This window comes from Podarcis liolepis (assembly GCF_965112155.1).
Source record: "Podarcis liolepis genome assembly, chromosome: 13".
NCBI classification, from domain to species: Eukaryota; Metazoa; Chordata; class Lepidosauria; order Squamata; family Lacertidae; genus Podarcis; species Podarcis liolepis.
This window is the reverse complement of record NC_139573.1, coordinates 11151906-11168376: the sequence shown is the minus strand read 5'-3', so window position 1 is coordinate 11168376 and position 16471 is coordinate 11151906. Positions and strand designations below refer to the sequence as shown.

The 16471-nt window shown below is 46.2% G+C and overlaps 1 protein-coding gene across 3 annotated transcripts in view; it reads left to right on the top strand.

Moving 5' to 3' along the window:
- The window catches only part of LOC310691342 (vigilin-like), a 68024-nt gene that overhangs the window by 33616 nt on the left and 17937 nt on the right, over positions 1–16471 (top strand). For 2 of the 3 annotated variants that reach the window (XM_083471086.1, XM_083471088.1), the window contains exons 2-13: positions 824–903; positions 2062–2174; positions 3464–3612; positions 5583–5798; positions 6031–6237; positions 7689–7904; positions 9141–9347; positions 11319–11426; positions 12882–12986; positions 13738–13816; positions 14117–14256; positions 15716–15820. In XM_083471086.1, the coding sequence (XP_083327212.1) occupies positions 2099–2174; positions 3464–3612; positions 5583–5798; positions 6031–6237; positions 7689–7904; positions 9141–9347; positions 11319–11426; positions 12882–12986; positions 13738–13816; positions 14117–14256; positions 15716–15820 (1608 nt within the window). In that variant the 5' untranslated portion in view covers positions 824–903; positions 2062–2098. Of the gene's footprint in view, positions 1–679; positions 904–2061; positions 2175–3463; positions 3613–5582; positions 5799–6030; positions 6238–7688; positions 7905–9140; positions 9348–11318; positions 11427–12881; positions 12987–13737; positions 13817–14116; positions 14257–15715; positions 15821–16471 lie in introns of all 3 variants that reach the window. The other variant, XM_083471087.1, reaches the window with a different exon arrangement.

Genomic DNA, 16471 nt, shown 5'->3' with positions numbered 1-16471 from the left:
ATCTCTTATTTAATAGACCATTGCAAGCAGATTTTACTCTGCTTGCAATGTAACAATTATTATGGACCATACGGATTGATATAGAATATAGTATGGGTAGGCAAACTAAGGCCTGGGGGCCGGATCCAGCCCAATCGCCTTCTAAATCTGGCCCGCGGATGGTCCTGGAATCAGTGTGTTTTTACATGAGTAGAATGTGTCCTTTTATTTAAAATGCATCTCTGGGTTATTTGTGGGGCATAGGAGTTTGTTCATTCCCCCCCTCCCAAAAAATCTAGTCCGGCCCCCTGCTGAAAAAGTTTGCTGGCACCTGGAATATAGAATAATACACAGTTGTAAATGCTGACAATAGGATCCATCGAGGGTGTGGAGGGAAGGCTCGAGATTCAAAGTAATGTCTATATATGAATAAGCATTTGGATTGTTAAAATTTTATATTTCTAAAAACAAAAATGATTTAATTAAAAAAAAACTGTTCCAAAATGGAGCAGATATCCCTTTCTCTCTCTTTTTTTTCTTTCTCTCTGTACACTGTCTTAGAACCTCAGATATATAAGCTAATTGCCAAATGGCACCTTAAACCTGTGTTACTGTCACCACAATGGAATGTCTAGGCGCCATTTTTAAATGGTAAAATGTATTAGCATTAGTATTAATTTCATTTTTATACTGCTTACAGCTGGTCACAGTTTGCAGGGATAACCTACCTTGCGTTTCGGCACAGGGCTGTGTTGAAGAGTTTGTTTCTAAGCTCAGGCGGAAGGGGCTCCCTTCGCCCTGTTCGTAAGTGGGTCCTCCTGACAGCGCTTAATCCTTCTTTCAGGACCAAAGCAGCCGTCACGCTGAAGCGCCACAGGTAGCCTCGTTCAGGACGGACCCTTCTGGCACTTGACCATTTTGCAGGTGAGTCTCCCGCTCGCATCCAGCAAAAGGGAAGAGTGAGGTGCAACAGGGGGACCCGGGATTGCTGGGAGCCTCTGCCAAGGTGGAAAGCATGGGGGCATCCTTCCCAACTGCGCCATGGGGTGGGCAATGTATTTGTGCATGTGTTTGGTTTGATTTAACATGTGTCTGCCGCTTTTCCAGCAACACTAAAAAACCTGCTAAAAGCTTCTATTCCTCCAGGCCTACACAGGCAATTAAGAATACATTCTTCCACAATAGTTAATTGATTTTTAAAAACAATTTTAAGGTTTTATTGTATGATTTTATATTTTTATTGCCGCAAACCACTTTAATATAGAAATATTTATATTAACAACTTTGAGCACAACAGTTAAAAATTAGCAAATGACATTGCCGTCGATGTCATCCTAAAGTAAAGCGGAAATAAGCCATCCAGCGAGCGATTAATGCAGCTCATGCAAACGCTTAAGAATTCAAAAATTGAAAATATATGGCGCCTGTTTCTCATGCCTCAATATTACTGTGGTGATTGCCTTGGAGAAGTGGAAGAAAATAGGAGCTGAGGTTGCATCCTCCCTCAAACCTGAAACAGATCACATCCTCCGAGTCTCATTTAAAATAGCTTCCTTCACTCCTCCACTACCATTCTGAGTGGAGGGACAGGGGACCCATATTATTTTGCTTGACTCTTCTTGTTGCTTTGATGCAACAACAGCTGACACTTGGCAAGGACAGAGCATTTCAAATTCTGAGGCATCCTCCACAAGCAAAAAAAATATTTTGCCTGATGCCTGAGTAGCACCACAAATGGGGCAGCGCAACTCAAAAAAATCCCATTTTTCTCTGGTTGTGTTGGTAGTGAGATATAAGGGGGAGCCTTGGGCTGATGAGTTTGTTGTTCAGGCATGGCTCATTTGGTATTGGGAAGTCTAAGAACATTGGATAATAATACATGGTTGATCTAAGGTGAGCGATGCACTTAGAGCAACCTCGGGCTCACCCAGATATTTTGGGCTACATTTCTCATCGGCCCCAGCCAGCAAAACACCTGGAGGGACCAGGTTATTGGCAGGCTGACTTCAGTGATGTGGCCGCTCTTTATAAAGGAGTCACAATAGCTTCGCCAACTCTCTCTCTCTTTCATCACTCCAACAGTGGAATACCGGAAACGCGCAAATCTGGGTTTGAAGCTATGAGCTCGGTAGCAGTGTTAACACCCGAAAGCTTTGCTGAGCACCGCAGCGGGCTGAGGGATGAAGAAACACGAGGTGAGATGGGCAGGAATCGTTTGGTGTGGGTGTGTCGTGAGGCTGCTGCTCACGCAATGAATGAGATGCGTGTTTGTTGATGGGTAACTAAGGCTGGGTAAAAGCTAGAGTGGAATCCACTGGCGGAACTGATAAACCAACATGCTCTGGAAAGGTAAATATTCAGACACCGGTAGAAGAAACTTTCACTCTTCCTGGGACGCTTTTGTTACTGGCCCTAAAGTTGACATTCAGAAGGGAAACTCTAGGGTGAAGTTGCTCGATTGGAGCTTGTCAAAAGTTCAGTTCTATCACCTGTGAATTGAATCAAAATAATGGCTTCTTATCCCACTACAAGCGCCTTATTGGCTAACCAATGGCAGGGCGCTTTGTGCTATCAGCAACATTGGCTTGTAAACAGCCGGCTACACTTATTTTACATAATATATTTCAAGCTTGTGGCATGATGGTCACAATCCGCTTTGCATTTCATTCCCCTGTGGACCTCTCTGCTTAATTTTTGTTTTACTCTACACCACACTTTGCATTTACTCCTGCCAACTGAGGTTTATACTTCACTTGCAGGCATTGCTTGGGAATTCTAACAAACCAAAAAAATCAGTGCAGTTTTGAAAGGTTCCATCTGCCTTATTGATTAAAAGTGCCGTACGATTGCATCCAAGCATAGATGAAAATCTGCTCATTGATCTTGGGAATCATTGTGCAAGGTTTGGTGTCCAAATGGATCACAGAAACCCCCCCCTCCCCACCCCCACAAAAACCAGAGAGCATCCAAAATGAACCCCCAAACAAACCTGTATCTCAAGATGCTGTGAAAATGAAGCTTTTGAAGTACTTCAATGCTTCCTTTGGGGGTGGGGTCACATGGAGAAAACAGCCTTAGGAGATAATATCTGTTAGATATTTGCAAATTTGTGTGAATAGGAGATACATCTGGCAAGAACTCTGCAAGCTGTTCTTCAATTTGACCCCTGAAGAAGCGCCTTCAGGCAATAAGTGGCTGAAACGACATTGGGCTGTTTTGAAAACAACATCCTCATTTTCTCAGCATCTTGAGATGCTGCCTCTTTTGTCGCTGGGTTCAAATGCACAGTGAACGGACAACTTTCCAAAATATAGAGTAGATGCATCTGATTAAGTGGTCTCTAGTCCACAAAGTAATTTGATCAGAAGCCTGGGTGTGTCTTCTCTGTTGCCTGCACAATCCCTTCTCTAAACCAGGATTCCCCCCCCCCCCCCACTCCCGTGTGTGATCTTGCTGTCTCTTTCTATGTTTGTCTGCTGGGCAGGTGGTGTCCCAGAGGATGAGGCCTACATCCCCACTTACTTGGAAGCCTTTCCGCCACTCCCAGAAAAGGGAGCCCCCGGGGAAAAGTCCAGTGAGCTTACGGGAGTATGGAACAAAATCCGGCCTATCAAATCCTCTGTCATCACCCAGGTGAGTGTGCAGAGGCAGGGCAGAGAGAGTTCCACTTCAGCTGCTGGCGTGTCTTTGCAGAATACCTTGTGTGTGTGTGTGTGTGTGTGTGTGCGCGTGCAAGGGAGGGAGGGAGGCTTCCCTATGGGGGATGTTAATTGTGAAGTGTTTATCTCATTGTTGGATGCGTAGCCAAAATACAGTGGTGCCCCGCAAGACGAATGCCTCGCAAGACGGAAAACTCGCTAGACGAAAGAGTTTTCCGTTTTGGAGGTGCTTCGCAAAACGAATCTCCTATGGGCTTGCTTCGCAAGACGAAAATGTCTTGCGAGTTCCTGCGGGTGGTTTTTTCCCCTTTCCCCCCTTTTTCTAAGCCGCTAAGCCGCTTATCAGCTGATCTGATAAGCCGCTAATCCGCTAATCCGTCAATGGGCTTGCTTCGCAAGACGAAAAAACCGCTAGACGAAGAGAATCACAGAACGGATTCTTTTCGTCTTGCGAGGCACCACTGTAATCAGCAGACCTAGAAAGATGGTTTCGAACTTGGAAGCGGTAAAGATGAACTGAAGTATTTGTGTTGCCTCGCTCAAAACCAGTGTCTTGGATGTACGCTAGGCAAAGGATTGGCAGCGACTGTGCGAAAAAGCCTCCATGCATCCTTCTCTTATTAGGAGAGCATTGTCATGGTTGTTCTGTCTCGCCTCCAGTATCCGAGGCCTCTAGGTACCAGTTCAGAGAGGATGAGCAGGAGAGTGCTGTTGTGCTCCTATCCTGCTTGATAGCTCAGTTGATAGAGCATGAGACACCTAATCTCAGGGTTGTGGGTTTGAGCCCCAGTTAGGCAAAAGGATTCCTGCATTGCCGGGGGGTTGGACTAGATGACCCTCATGGCCCCTTCCAACTCACGGTAGCTCCTTGTAGGCTTCCTAGTAGTAACTGGTTGGCCGCTGCAATAACGAGAATGTAGGACTAGATGGGCCTTTTGATGTCCCAGCAAAGGAAGAATGGATACAAAAACTTACGCAATATGCAGAAATGGCGAAACTTACTGGAAGAATAAGAAACCAAGATAACATTCTTTTATTATAAAAGAATGGAAACTGTTTATTGAATATTTACAGATAAATTGTAAACAGATAAGAACATTGGCAGGATTATTGTAATAACCTGCAGCTTCATAAGAGTATGTATTTAAAGAAGATGAGTAAATGAGCAAATCAAGTTAATTTGGATATGCAGAAGATATTAAAAATTTAAGGAACCGCAGAAAGAGGGGAAAGGAAGTCAAGCTTTGAAATGTCAAAATGACTGTAAAATTAGTGAAATGTACAAACTTGAAAAGTATGTTTTAAAAAAACTCGCATTCATCCAGCTAAGTAGATTGAAAATGGAGGGAGAGGCAAGCAAGAGAAACTGCTCCATGCTACACTTATATTAACATGTGGAACCCTCCACGGTTGGCTTTGAAAGCAGATTGCACATATTTATTGCCTTTATATCTCACTTCACTGTGGAGCTCAAAGTGGATGCCGTGGTTCTCCTGCTGCCCCTCCTTTTAATCCCCACAACCACCCTGCAAGGTGGGTTAGGCTGAGAGGGAGTGACTGACCCAGCATCACCCTGTGAGCTTCACAGCCAAGCGGGGATTTGAACCCTGGTCTCCCAGGTTCTAGTCCAGCACTCTTAACCGCTGTACCACACTGGCTCTTATGCAGGATAGATGTTTGCAAGTAGCCATTGGCGGGCTGAGAGCTAAACAGAACCCCCCATGTTCTGAGGCACTGCCCCATGCCATGTGCAGGAGGACAACGGGGGCATTTGCGCCTAGTCTGTGGGCTTATTACCAGGAAATGCCTGGTGGGCACAGAGGGAAGCGAGATTCTTTCCTGGATGGGCCTTCTGGTCCGGTCCAGCATTAACTGCTTTTGCATTTGGAAATAGACATTTTGCGGCATATAGACCTGGCCCTTGAGGTGTTCCTTCCTTGGCAGGTGTTTCACGTCCCCCTGGAAGAGCGACGCTACAAGGACAACAGCCAGTTCGGAGAAGGTGACGAGGCCAAGGTGTGCGTGGACATCATGCAGAAGACCGGGGCTCATATTGAGCTCTCCTTGGCCAAGGACCAGGGCCTGTCCATCATGGTGACCGGCAAACTGGACTCCGTCATGAAAGCTCGGAAGGAAATAGTCGCTCGGCTTCAGACCCAGGTGCGTGCAAAGCCCTTTCGCCCCAAAGTGCGTCTCCCTCCACCCCAGCACCTCTCGCTTTCCTGCAAGCAGCTATTATTCTGCAAACTGCCCTGAGGTCTTTTGATGAAGGGTGGTATATATATGTAACAAATGAGTAAGGCAGCTCCCTGTGTTTCTATATCAAGCCAGCCCTTGTTAAAACTGCATTTGGAAAACCCAGCAACGCCGCTGTCCTCTCCCCTTTCCACAGGCTTCAGCTACTGTCACAATCCCCAAGGAACACCATCGCTTTGTGATCGGCAAGAACGGCGAGAAACTACAGGAGCTCGAGCTGAAGACGGCCACCAAGATCAACATCCCGCGGCCTGAGGACCCCAGCAACCAGATCAAGATCACGGGCACCAAAGAAGGCATCGAGAAAGCGCGGCACGAGATCTTACTCATCTCGGCAGAGCAGGTGGGAAAGAGTCACAACTCCCCACCCTTTACCTCCAAAGGCGGAAGGTAGTGGGAGTGGGAAGCAGTTGCGCAAGAGACTTCTGATGGCCTGCCTCACGGCTTCTCTTCGATTTAAAACCAGTGAGTAGGTTTTTGCAGTGGACTCTGGCACGCTGCATTCCATGGCTAGAGCAAGCCGCCCAACAGAAGATCTGGAATTTTTGCGGCTCTAGACACAACGTGGAGGGGTTTTATGCAAGGCACAATATGGTGCTAAATTGCTAAATCTGGGATACCAGCTTCAATGGGGTATTTTGGGAAGGCTAGGAAGGGGTACTAGGCATGATGGCTATCTTTCTCCTTGGCTGTCGGAGACGGTTTGCCTCGGAGGTACCCATTCCTGGCTGCATTCTGGTCCTGCTTACAAACTTCCCATAGGTATCCGGTTGACCACTGTGAGAACCAGGATGCTGAGCTATTTGCGTTTATTTTTGTGGGAATGTTGAGGAAAGTAGGAGAGCATGTATTGATTAAATATTATCCCTCCTCACTCACGCTAGTGAGCAAGCAGCAGAGCACATTCCTGTGCACATGGCTCGAAGCTTGTTGATGGATTCGTTAGAATCATTTAAGCCAAGCAATCCAGCCTGGCTTGTCCAGTCTATCTTGTTCCTGGTAAGTTTCCCCTTTTATTTCCCTCTGGAATAATAATAACACGGCAGTCTTGATTAAAAATAAGAGTAAAGCCTACTTACATTCAGTCCACAGTAGTATTTTGAAGACAGGCTTTATCTTGTGGTTACAGTAAAATTTGTAGAGAAAAGAAGTCTGAGCTTGACCTCAGACTTTTTACCTTGTGGCTTCCATCCTCTCTAAGGAAAGAGCAAAAGAGGAAGATGGCTGTGTGACTAGCCCTTTTATAGGCTCTGCCAGGGTCATACCCATCTATCTGGTCACATACAGGGGGAGGATGCTTCAGACAGGTGTGACAGGAAGTCCTCCTGGATAGAGTAACATCCCCCTGTGTGTCTACTCTGGGCAACAGGAAATGTTGCATTTGACTGCTTCAGTGATGATACATCTCACAGTTTTCAGGTTGATGCACGATACCGTTTATCCAGAACGCCTAAGTAGAATAGATTAGCTTTTCGTGTGATCCAGCCAAGGCTGCTCTCCGGGTTCTGTGTATTGGCCTTGACTCCATTTCATGGACAGGAGCTTCTGTGTCCCAGCTCCCTTCTTCAAAAGGAAGCTCATAGTGGGGAAAATAAATCAGTCTTGGGTGATTGACTGGAAGGGGAAAGCATACGGTGAGCAATTCGCCTCCCCATTATTTCCAGGAGAGGGGATGAATAGTGAAGAACTGAGACTTGATCCACAGGTTTTGGATATACCAGGCCAGGGCAGCCTGCGATCCAGCAGAAGTTGCTCCTCTTCACGTGGATCAGCAGGTTTCCCCTTGTGTTCCAGGATAAGCGGGCCGTGGAGCGCTTGAACCTGGAGAAGGCCTTCCACCCTTTCATTGCTGGAGCCTTCAACAAGGTGGTCCAGGAGATCATGCAGGAGACTGGGGCTCGCATCAACATCCCACCGCCCAGCGTCAACAAAGATGAGATCATCATCACCGGCGAGAAGGAGCCGGTGGCCCAGGCACTCCTGCGGATCCGCAAGATCTACGAGGATAAGGTGGGTGGGTTTGCCTGTCCCTGCAAAAGGCGGCCTTAACGGCACTTTGACGGAAGCACCAGATCTGTAGAGAGCTCTGTTGTTTAGCGTTTTAGCTGGCAGTTTCTGTAAGAAAGGGAGTGTCAGCTACATCAAGCAGCCCCTTTGAGTGCAGGTGGTCCCGGCGCTGCCTGGGGCGGATGGGAATGACAGGCCAAGACATCTAGCTGGCACCAGTTTGGCAAAAACCTGCCCTAAAGAAATCAGTGGCCACTTCTACATGCACTTTCTACATGAAATGGGTGGATTTGGGGCCGTCACCTTGCTGAAATTTGCAAAGGAGCAGCAGAAAAAAGAAACATTCCCCCCCTTTTTTGAGAACTTGCATGTGTTTTGCAGCAGAAATCCTCTTAAAAGCATTTCCTCCCTGTTGACTGGAGGGAATCCACCTTCGAAAACGGCGCTTGCAAGGTGCAGGAGAAAAATCTGCCCCCTCGTTAATCAGGGACACCAGAATGCTTATAACTTCCTATGAGCCATTAAACAGGATAAAGTAGGGATGGGGAGCCCATGATAATAATAATAATAATTATTATTATTATTAATAATTAATAATTAATAATTTTATTATTTATATCCCTCCCATCTGGCTGGGTTTCCCCAGCTACTCTGGGCAGCTCCCAACAGAATATTAAAAACACCAAACATTAAAAGCTTCCTTAAACAGGGCTGCCTTCAGATGTCTTCTGAAAGTCAGATAGTTGTTCATTTCCTTGACATCTGGTGGGAAGGCGTTCCACAGGGTGGGCGCCACTACTGAGAAGGCCCTCTGCCTGGTTCCCTGTAACCTCACTTCTTGCAGTGAGGGAACCGCCAGAAGGCCCTCGGTGCTGGACCTCAAGTGTCCAGGCTGAACGATGTGGTGAAGACACTCTATGATCCTTCTGATGTTTCTGGCTTGCAGCACCCATCATCCCTGGCCCATGGTCCATGTTGGGTGGGGTTGATTGGTGCTGGAGTCTGCACACAGCACCTACAGGGCTGCCATTACCCCATTTGCAGGATAAATGCTGCAGCCCTAATTTTTACCCTATTCCTGAGTGCAGTGCGGTCAGCCGCCCCAACTTGGTTTGGCTGGATGAGCGGGGAAGGTTTGGTAGTAGCTGTTTTTCTCTGGGCGTGCCGGGAGGCTTTTGGCACCTTTGCCCGTTTCCATGCTGTGAAGCAGCTGCTGCTCCCCTCCCCTTCCTCTCTCAGAAGCGCAAGACGACCACGATCTCGGTGGAGGTGAAGAAGTCCCAGCACAAGTACATCATCGGTCCCAAAGGCAACACCCTGCAGGAGATCCTGGAAGCCACCGGAGTCTCAGTAGAGATGCCACCCCTGGAAAGCAGCTCGGAAACAATCATCCTCCGAGGGGAGCCCGACAAGCTGGGTCCCGCTCTGACTCAGGTCTACGCCAAGGTAAAGGGCTCCGAGCATCTGTGTTGGACCGCCTGGTCCTCTTTATGCGCAGTTTGGACCATGTGGGCCACCTGAACACCAAGAGGGGATTTGACTGCACCACTAAGGATGTTCAAGAAGGTGCATCTGTAGTGGCTTGGCAGTTTTATTGCTGTTGCAAAAAAAAAAAAAAGGCCTTTACCATTTCTTTTAAAGCAAGTTTATGTAATCAGATTTTTTTGTTTTGTTCCTTACAACCATGTAGGTCTTAAAAAGCACCTAATGCAGGGGTCTGCAACCCGCGGCTCCGGAGCCGCATGTGGCTCGTTTACACCTTTGCCGCGGCTCCGGGGCAGATACTAGCGAGGGGAGGAGGCGCGTTGTGCGCCCCGACACTCCCCACTGTGGCGGGCGCTGCACTGGCTGTGACGTCGCATGAGGGCAGTGCGTGCGTTAGTCACGCACCGTCCCGACGTCACCTTCCCGCCCGCCCGCCCGCTACATTGTAAGGGGCATGTACGCTGGTCACTGCATTGAAAAGGGGCATGTACGCTGGTCACTGTTTTGAAGGGGAGTGAAGAACACACACACACAAAAAGGTAACTTGTTAATTTAACGTTTATTTCTATGAGGAGGAGTAATTCTGAGGGGTCAAACAAAGAAATAATAAAAAAGTGACAAAAAGTTATTTTTATAATGACGAGTTTTGCGGCTCCCAGTTTTTTTCCCTTCGGAAACGGGTCCAAGTGGCTCTTTTTGTCTTAAAGGTTGCAGACCCCTGACCTAGTGGGAATTGTCTTACGCAACTGTAGAGAGTAATCTTCTCATAGGAGGCTCTTTGCTCCCCCCCTCCCGTCTCTGTCCAAAATTAGCTTTTTCTTAGCGGAGGAAAAGAAAAATAATGGTGCCGTTCAAGAGACTGCACCAGGTCTCTCTTTTATCACAGGTTTTAGACCTGTGTTGGGATTTATTTACAGTCGTACCTTGGTTTTCGAACAGCGTAGTTCTTGAACATTTTGGCTCATGAATACCTCAAACTCGGAAGTGAGTGTTCCAGTTTGCAAACTATTTTTGGAAGCCAAACATCTGACATGCCTTCTGATTGGCTGCAGGAGCTTTCTGCAGCCAATCGGAAGCCGCGCCTTGGTTTCCGAATGCTTTGGAAGATCGAAAGGACTTCCGGAATGGATTCCGTTCGAGAACCAAGGTACAACTGTATTTAGTATTTATTCAGTTTTTATACAGCCCTTTATCTAAAGATCCCAGGGTGGTGTACAACATTAAAAACACATTTTATGGAGCATTGATAAAAACATAATAAAAAGCATAATAACAGTCATAATAATAACAAAATAATCGCAATTACAGTTCCCCACCCACCCACTCACAGCTTTAACAGGCCATAGATTATTTAATGCCCAAAGGCCTGGATAAAGAGGAAAGTTTTTGCCAGGCACCTAAAGATGGCACCAGGCGAGTGTCTCTGTGTCTCTACAATCAGAGAGCCACCACAGAAAAGGCCCATTCTCATGTTACCACCCTTCAAACCTCTTGGGGTTTTTTGTGTGTGTACATAAAGGGCCTCGGATGACAAGCACAGGGTCCGGGTTGGTTTGTATGGGGAGAGACAGTCCTCTCTGAGCTGAGTATTATTACATTTATACACTATTTTTTTCTTGCAAGTAGCTCAAGGTGCTGTACATGGTTCCCCTCCCCATCTCATCCTCACAACAACCCTGTGAGGTAGGTTAGGCCAAGAGATGGCAACTGGCCCAAGGTCACCCAGTGAGCTACGCTGCTCAGTGGGGATTCGAACCCTGTTCTCCCTGGGATGCTAAGCATTGCGACTTGAGATGGATGTTTGAAACGGTACTATGGCGGCACCTAGAGACAGAACGCAGTCATTGCTGCGCTAGAACAGCGGTGCCCGTGTTGAAATCTGGGAAACTGTGATTTGACCACAAAACTCTCCCTCTTCTCTCACCCCACCAGGCGAAGAGTGTGATGGTAGCTGAAGTAACCGCCCCAGCCTGGTTACATCGTTTTATAATTGGAAAGAAAGGACAGAACATTGGCAGGATCACCCAGCAGCTTCCGAAGGCAAGTATCGCTTGTGCAAGAGACTGGAGTAATTGGGGTGAAACCCCATGTCTTTTCGCTGTGTTTCTGTTTCGATACGCAACGTGATACCCAAGCAGCAAGACATGGGCTAGGTTGAGCTACTAGGAGGCTTGGTTTGGGTGTTCTGATGTGCCAATTTGACGGATAGAATGGGCAGCTAGCAAACGAACCTGCAGGTTACTAGTCCACAAGTTTTTACTACGTGCCCCACCCATTAGACCAGGGCCAGTCACCTGTGGTGTACTGCTGGCCTCAAGGAGCAAGACTTAAGTCTATAAGGAGAATCCTGCTGTATCAAGCCAAAGGCCTACTTAGTCCATCATCCTGTTACACGCAGGATTCAACCACACACCTCTGGGAAGCTCACAAGCAGGTTGCTCTTCCCCATGGGTTTCTCCAGCAGCTGATAACTCAGAGGCTGCTTCTAATACTAAAGGTAGCATGTAGCCATCACGGCTAGTAGCTTTTGCTAGTCTTTCATGGGGGATTCTCATCTAATCCCCTTTTTAAAGCTGTCCAAGTCAGTGGCTGCCACTGCGTTGTGTACCACCAGATTCTATAGTTCATAGAATCATAGAGTTGGAAGAGACCACAAGGGCCATCGAGTCCAACCCCCTGCCAAGCAGGAAACACCATCAGAGCACTCCTGACATATGGTTGTCAAGCCTCTGCTTAAAGACCTCCAAAGAAGGAGACTCCACCACACTCCTTGGCAGCAAATTCCACTGTCAAACAGCTCTTACTGTCAGGAAGTTCTTCCTAATGTTTAGGTGGAATCTTCTTTCTTGTAGTTTGGATCCATTGCTCCGTGTCCGCTTCTCTGGAGCAGCAGAAAACAACCTTTCTCCCTCCTCTATGTGACATCCTTTTATATATTTGAACATGGCTATCATATTCAACTACATGTTTTGTGAAGACGTTCTTCCTTTTGCCCATCCTTTTGCCTATTCGGCTTGTATTTTAGCATCATGAGGTGGTCACCTGGAGGCAATGACTACTCGCCGCAGGAGAGTGGCAGTTTGCCAACCCGCCTTAGGCACTCAGGACATAAGAGATGCCTTTGGGGGATTATAACAACACACAACAAGATGGAAGAAGTAAAATATTGAGATCACACATGGGTGAAGGGGAGTGGGGGGGTATATGGGAACCTATAATGTCATTTATAATATAATTTGCTAATTGCGTTGTATTTACATATAGCAAAGGGAAGCCTAGAGCAATTAGATATATTTTAATTTAGGTAATCTATGTAATAGGCTTATGTTAGAAAATTAATATGGATTTTGAATTTGATGTTTGCAAAAAAAAATTGGTTTTGAAATAAAATTTTTAAAAAACTTTTTAAAAAAGATGCCTTTGGGGGGGATACTTGGGTCCTCTTTTTTTTCTTCATCGGGCATATCAGAAGTTTGATTGCTTGTCCCTTTTCAGGTTCACATCGAATTCACGGACGGCGACGAGAAGATCACGCTGGAAGGACCCACCGAAGAGGTGGAGCTGGCTCAGATGCAGATCCAGGAGATTATTCGGGACCTGGTGAGCCGCTGCAGCTTCTTGCCGCAGAGTTGTCTGTTGCTGTCGCAGGAGCATGAACCAAAACCCCACCATCTTGTGAAAAAGTTCACTTCCGCAGGAGCCCCCTAGCATAGAGTGGGGCTTGGTATATTGAGAGCTAAGATGATGATAATGAAAATGAAAATAATTTATTAATACCCCACCCATCTGGCTGGGTTTCCCCAGCCACTCTGGGCAGCTCCCAACAGAATATTAAAAACACGATAAAACATCAAACATTAAAAACAGGGCTGCCTTCAGATGTCTTCTAAAAGTCAAACTTAGTTGGTCTCTAAGGTGCTACTGGAAGGAATTTTATTTTGTTTCTAAAAGTCAGATCATTGTTTATTTGCTTGACATTTGATGGGAGGGCGTTCCACAGGGTGGGGGCAAATAAGATGCCCCCCATTAACATATGAAATGGAAACCGAATCTGTTAAGAAACCTTAGGAATATAATTAGATTAAAATTTTCTAACTGCCCTTCTCCACAAGGTCCCAAGGTGGGTTCCAGCAGTACAGTTATAAAAGCAGATAAAACCATTCCTGGCAGACAGGTCAGGAGAATGCTGAGAGTAGACCGGGCAGAAATAGCATCAATGCTTTTCTGCGAGGGAGTCCATATCTCCAGAGGGCACAGTAGAATTGCAACAGAGCCACTGTGGGCGGAGGCCACGAGGTGAGCTCACCATCTTCTCTTTCCCTCCTGCCCTCCCAAAAATATTCCTTTGCAGCTCGGCCGAATGGACTACACCGAAGTGCTCATCGATCAGCGGTTCCATCGTCACCTGATAGGGAAGAATGGAGCCAACAGTGAGTGCTGGTGTGCCAACACAAGTGCTGGGCAATTTGTCTTGGAGAAGTTGCGGTGGGTAGCGGCTATGTGACAATTGAGGACACCTGCCAGGCAATGTTTGCAAAGGTTTGGTGCTGGCCTCTGTGTCTCTGATCCTGCCTGTCTCTCTCTCCCTCTCTCTCTTTTTCCCCCCAAATTTTTAAATTAATTTCCCACATTTTTAAACAATCAAACACAAATCATAGCTGAACTTGATCCAAAATTAATATCATAGTAATCCTGCCTGTCTTTCTCTCTCCCCTTCTACGTGCTGCCAGTCAACCGCATCAAGGAACAGCACAAGGTCTCCGTCCGCATCCCGCCCGACAACGAGAAGAGCAACCTGATCCGGATTGAGGGAGACCCGCAAGGGGTTCAGCTGGCCCGCAAGGAGCTGCTGGAGATGGCTGCTCGCATGGTAAGGGAGAGGCCAGCATCTCGGCTGGTACCCTCATCTCTTGCTTCGTCTCCCCAGGCTGGAGTTAGGATGGAAGAAGAAGCAGGAGCCAATCAGGAAGAGGGAAGGGGAGATTGGAAGGGGAAATGCGTGGGAGGGGGTGAGGTTGGAGGGGTTACAGGGGTGAATAAGATCTTATTTGGTGGGGGGTGGAGATGGAGGGCTAAGAACTCAGTATTTATTCTTTCAATTTGTATCCCGTCCTCATCCCAAAGAAGCCCAGGCCAGCAAACACATCTATATTTATTTTTATTTTACTTTTATTTTATTTTGATAATAATTTTATTAGTTTTCAATTACAGTCCAATAACAGCCTTGTTTTTAACACTGCCAAATTATAATACATTTACTAATACCAATCGTTCAGATACTGAATTATATAATTTAGGTGCCACCCTGCCCACCCCCCGCATGCTAGAATTGCTGGTTTGATGGTTTTCTTTATTTCTGCGTTCCAAATCTTACTAATTTCTATTACATTCCGGTCAAAATAATAATCCTTTATACAACAACTGCAATATTAATAGCATCTATTCATGTTAACACATTAAATGATTTATAAAACAACACTCAAACTATATCCTTTTTCTTCCTGTGTGTGGCAATTATTCTCTCTGTGATGTTTCTTCCTGTCCTTGTAAAATGTGATTTCTATTTCTGTTTTAAAGAGCATTCTAAAAATTGTTCTAAAATATACTCTCAGCTTGAAGAGATGCCATGAACAGTGATTTTCAGACATCAAACACCTGGGTCAACAGGGATGCTTTTAGATTCCTTCTGGGAGTCCCTTAAGGAGGGTGGCAGACGCTTCGCATCAGGGAGGGTGTTCCACAAATGTGGAGCCATCACTGAAAAGGCCCTGTTGGTAAATTTCCAGCCAGGCATCACCCCCACCACCACCACCAAGCCCGCGCTGATTGTCAGCTTCTGCCAAAGCAGGCAAGATTAGACTAAATTTGAGCAGAGATCTGGCTCCATGCAAACCAGAGCCTATTAAAGTGGAAATATTCTGCCTTCTGTAGGGTCAGAGCAGCACATAGCGAGGTGCATTGGTTGGAAAGTTGGGCTTAGGAACCTGGGAGAGCAGGGTTCGAATCTCCACTTGGCCGTGAAGCTCACTAAGGTGACCTCAGGCTAGCCACCTCCTCTCAAATTTCATTGTGAGGATGGAACGGGGAGGGCGGAGAACCATGTATTCCACCTTGAAGCTCCTTGAAGGAAGGGTGTGATAGAAATGTATCAAATAAAAGAAAGGGGAAAAAATACGACAGATAAAGGAGGCGGGACTCTGGGTGCTTCTTCGTGGATCCCCTCCCAGAATCTTTTGCACAAGGACAGTGCTTGTAGCAGCCCCATTGAGCAGGAAGGAGTCTCTCTCAGGGCGGATGCAGCTGACTGGTTGTGTGGGCTTCTGTCCTAGGAAAACGAACGCACGAAGGACCTCATAATCGAGCAGCGCTTCCACCGGACCATCATTGGGCAGAAAGGCGAGAAAATCAAGGAGATCCGTGACAAGTTTCCTGAGGTAGGAAAGAAAAATTATTACATTTATATATATTTTTGTCATGAAAGTCTACTCAATATTGATCCAGAGTAGATTCCAATGTATAGTTAGCAGAGTGAAAAATTAAACACGTTGCAAGATTCCCCAGAAATGGACCAGAGGCAATTAATATTTCATCCAGCAGAGCTTTACTGCTACTGAAGGCAAATGAGCATAATGGTCACAAATCCAATGCATTCAGGATTGGCACTGTCCATAAGAAATCCAGGTTATTTATGTATGCCACCACAGCAGCTTGTGTTTTGCTAGCCCAAAAATGGAAAACGAGCAAAGTCCCAACTAAAGAAGAATGGCAACTTAAACTGATGGAATAGCTTGCGGACTTAACATGTAGAATAAGAGAACAAGAAGAACATATGTTTAAAGAAGATTGGGAAATGTTTATTGAATATATGGAGGAAAATTGTGTTTATTTGAAAACTTGGGCAGCATTAAGATAAATTCAACAGTGTAAATAAGTTTTGGTGGATGCAATAATGGAATATTGAATGGTTTAGTTTATATAAAATATGCAGGGATGTATGTTGTGCAATGAACCATGGAAAGAGAAGAAAGGAAGTCATTGATATTATAAGGATGCTTAAATGAGTATTCAAAATTGTAAAACTGAAA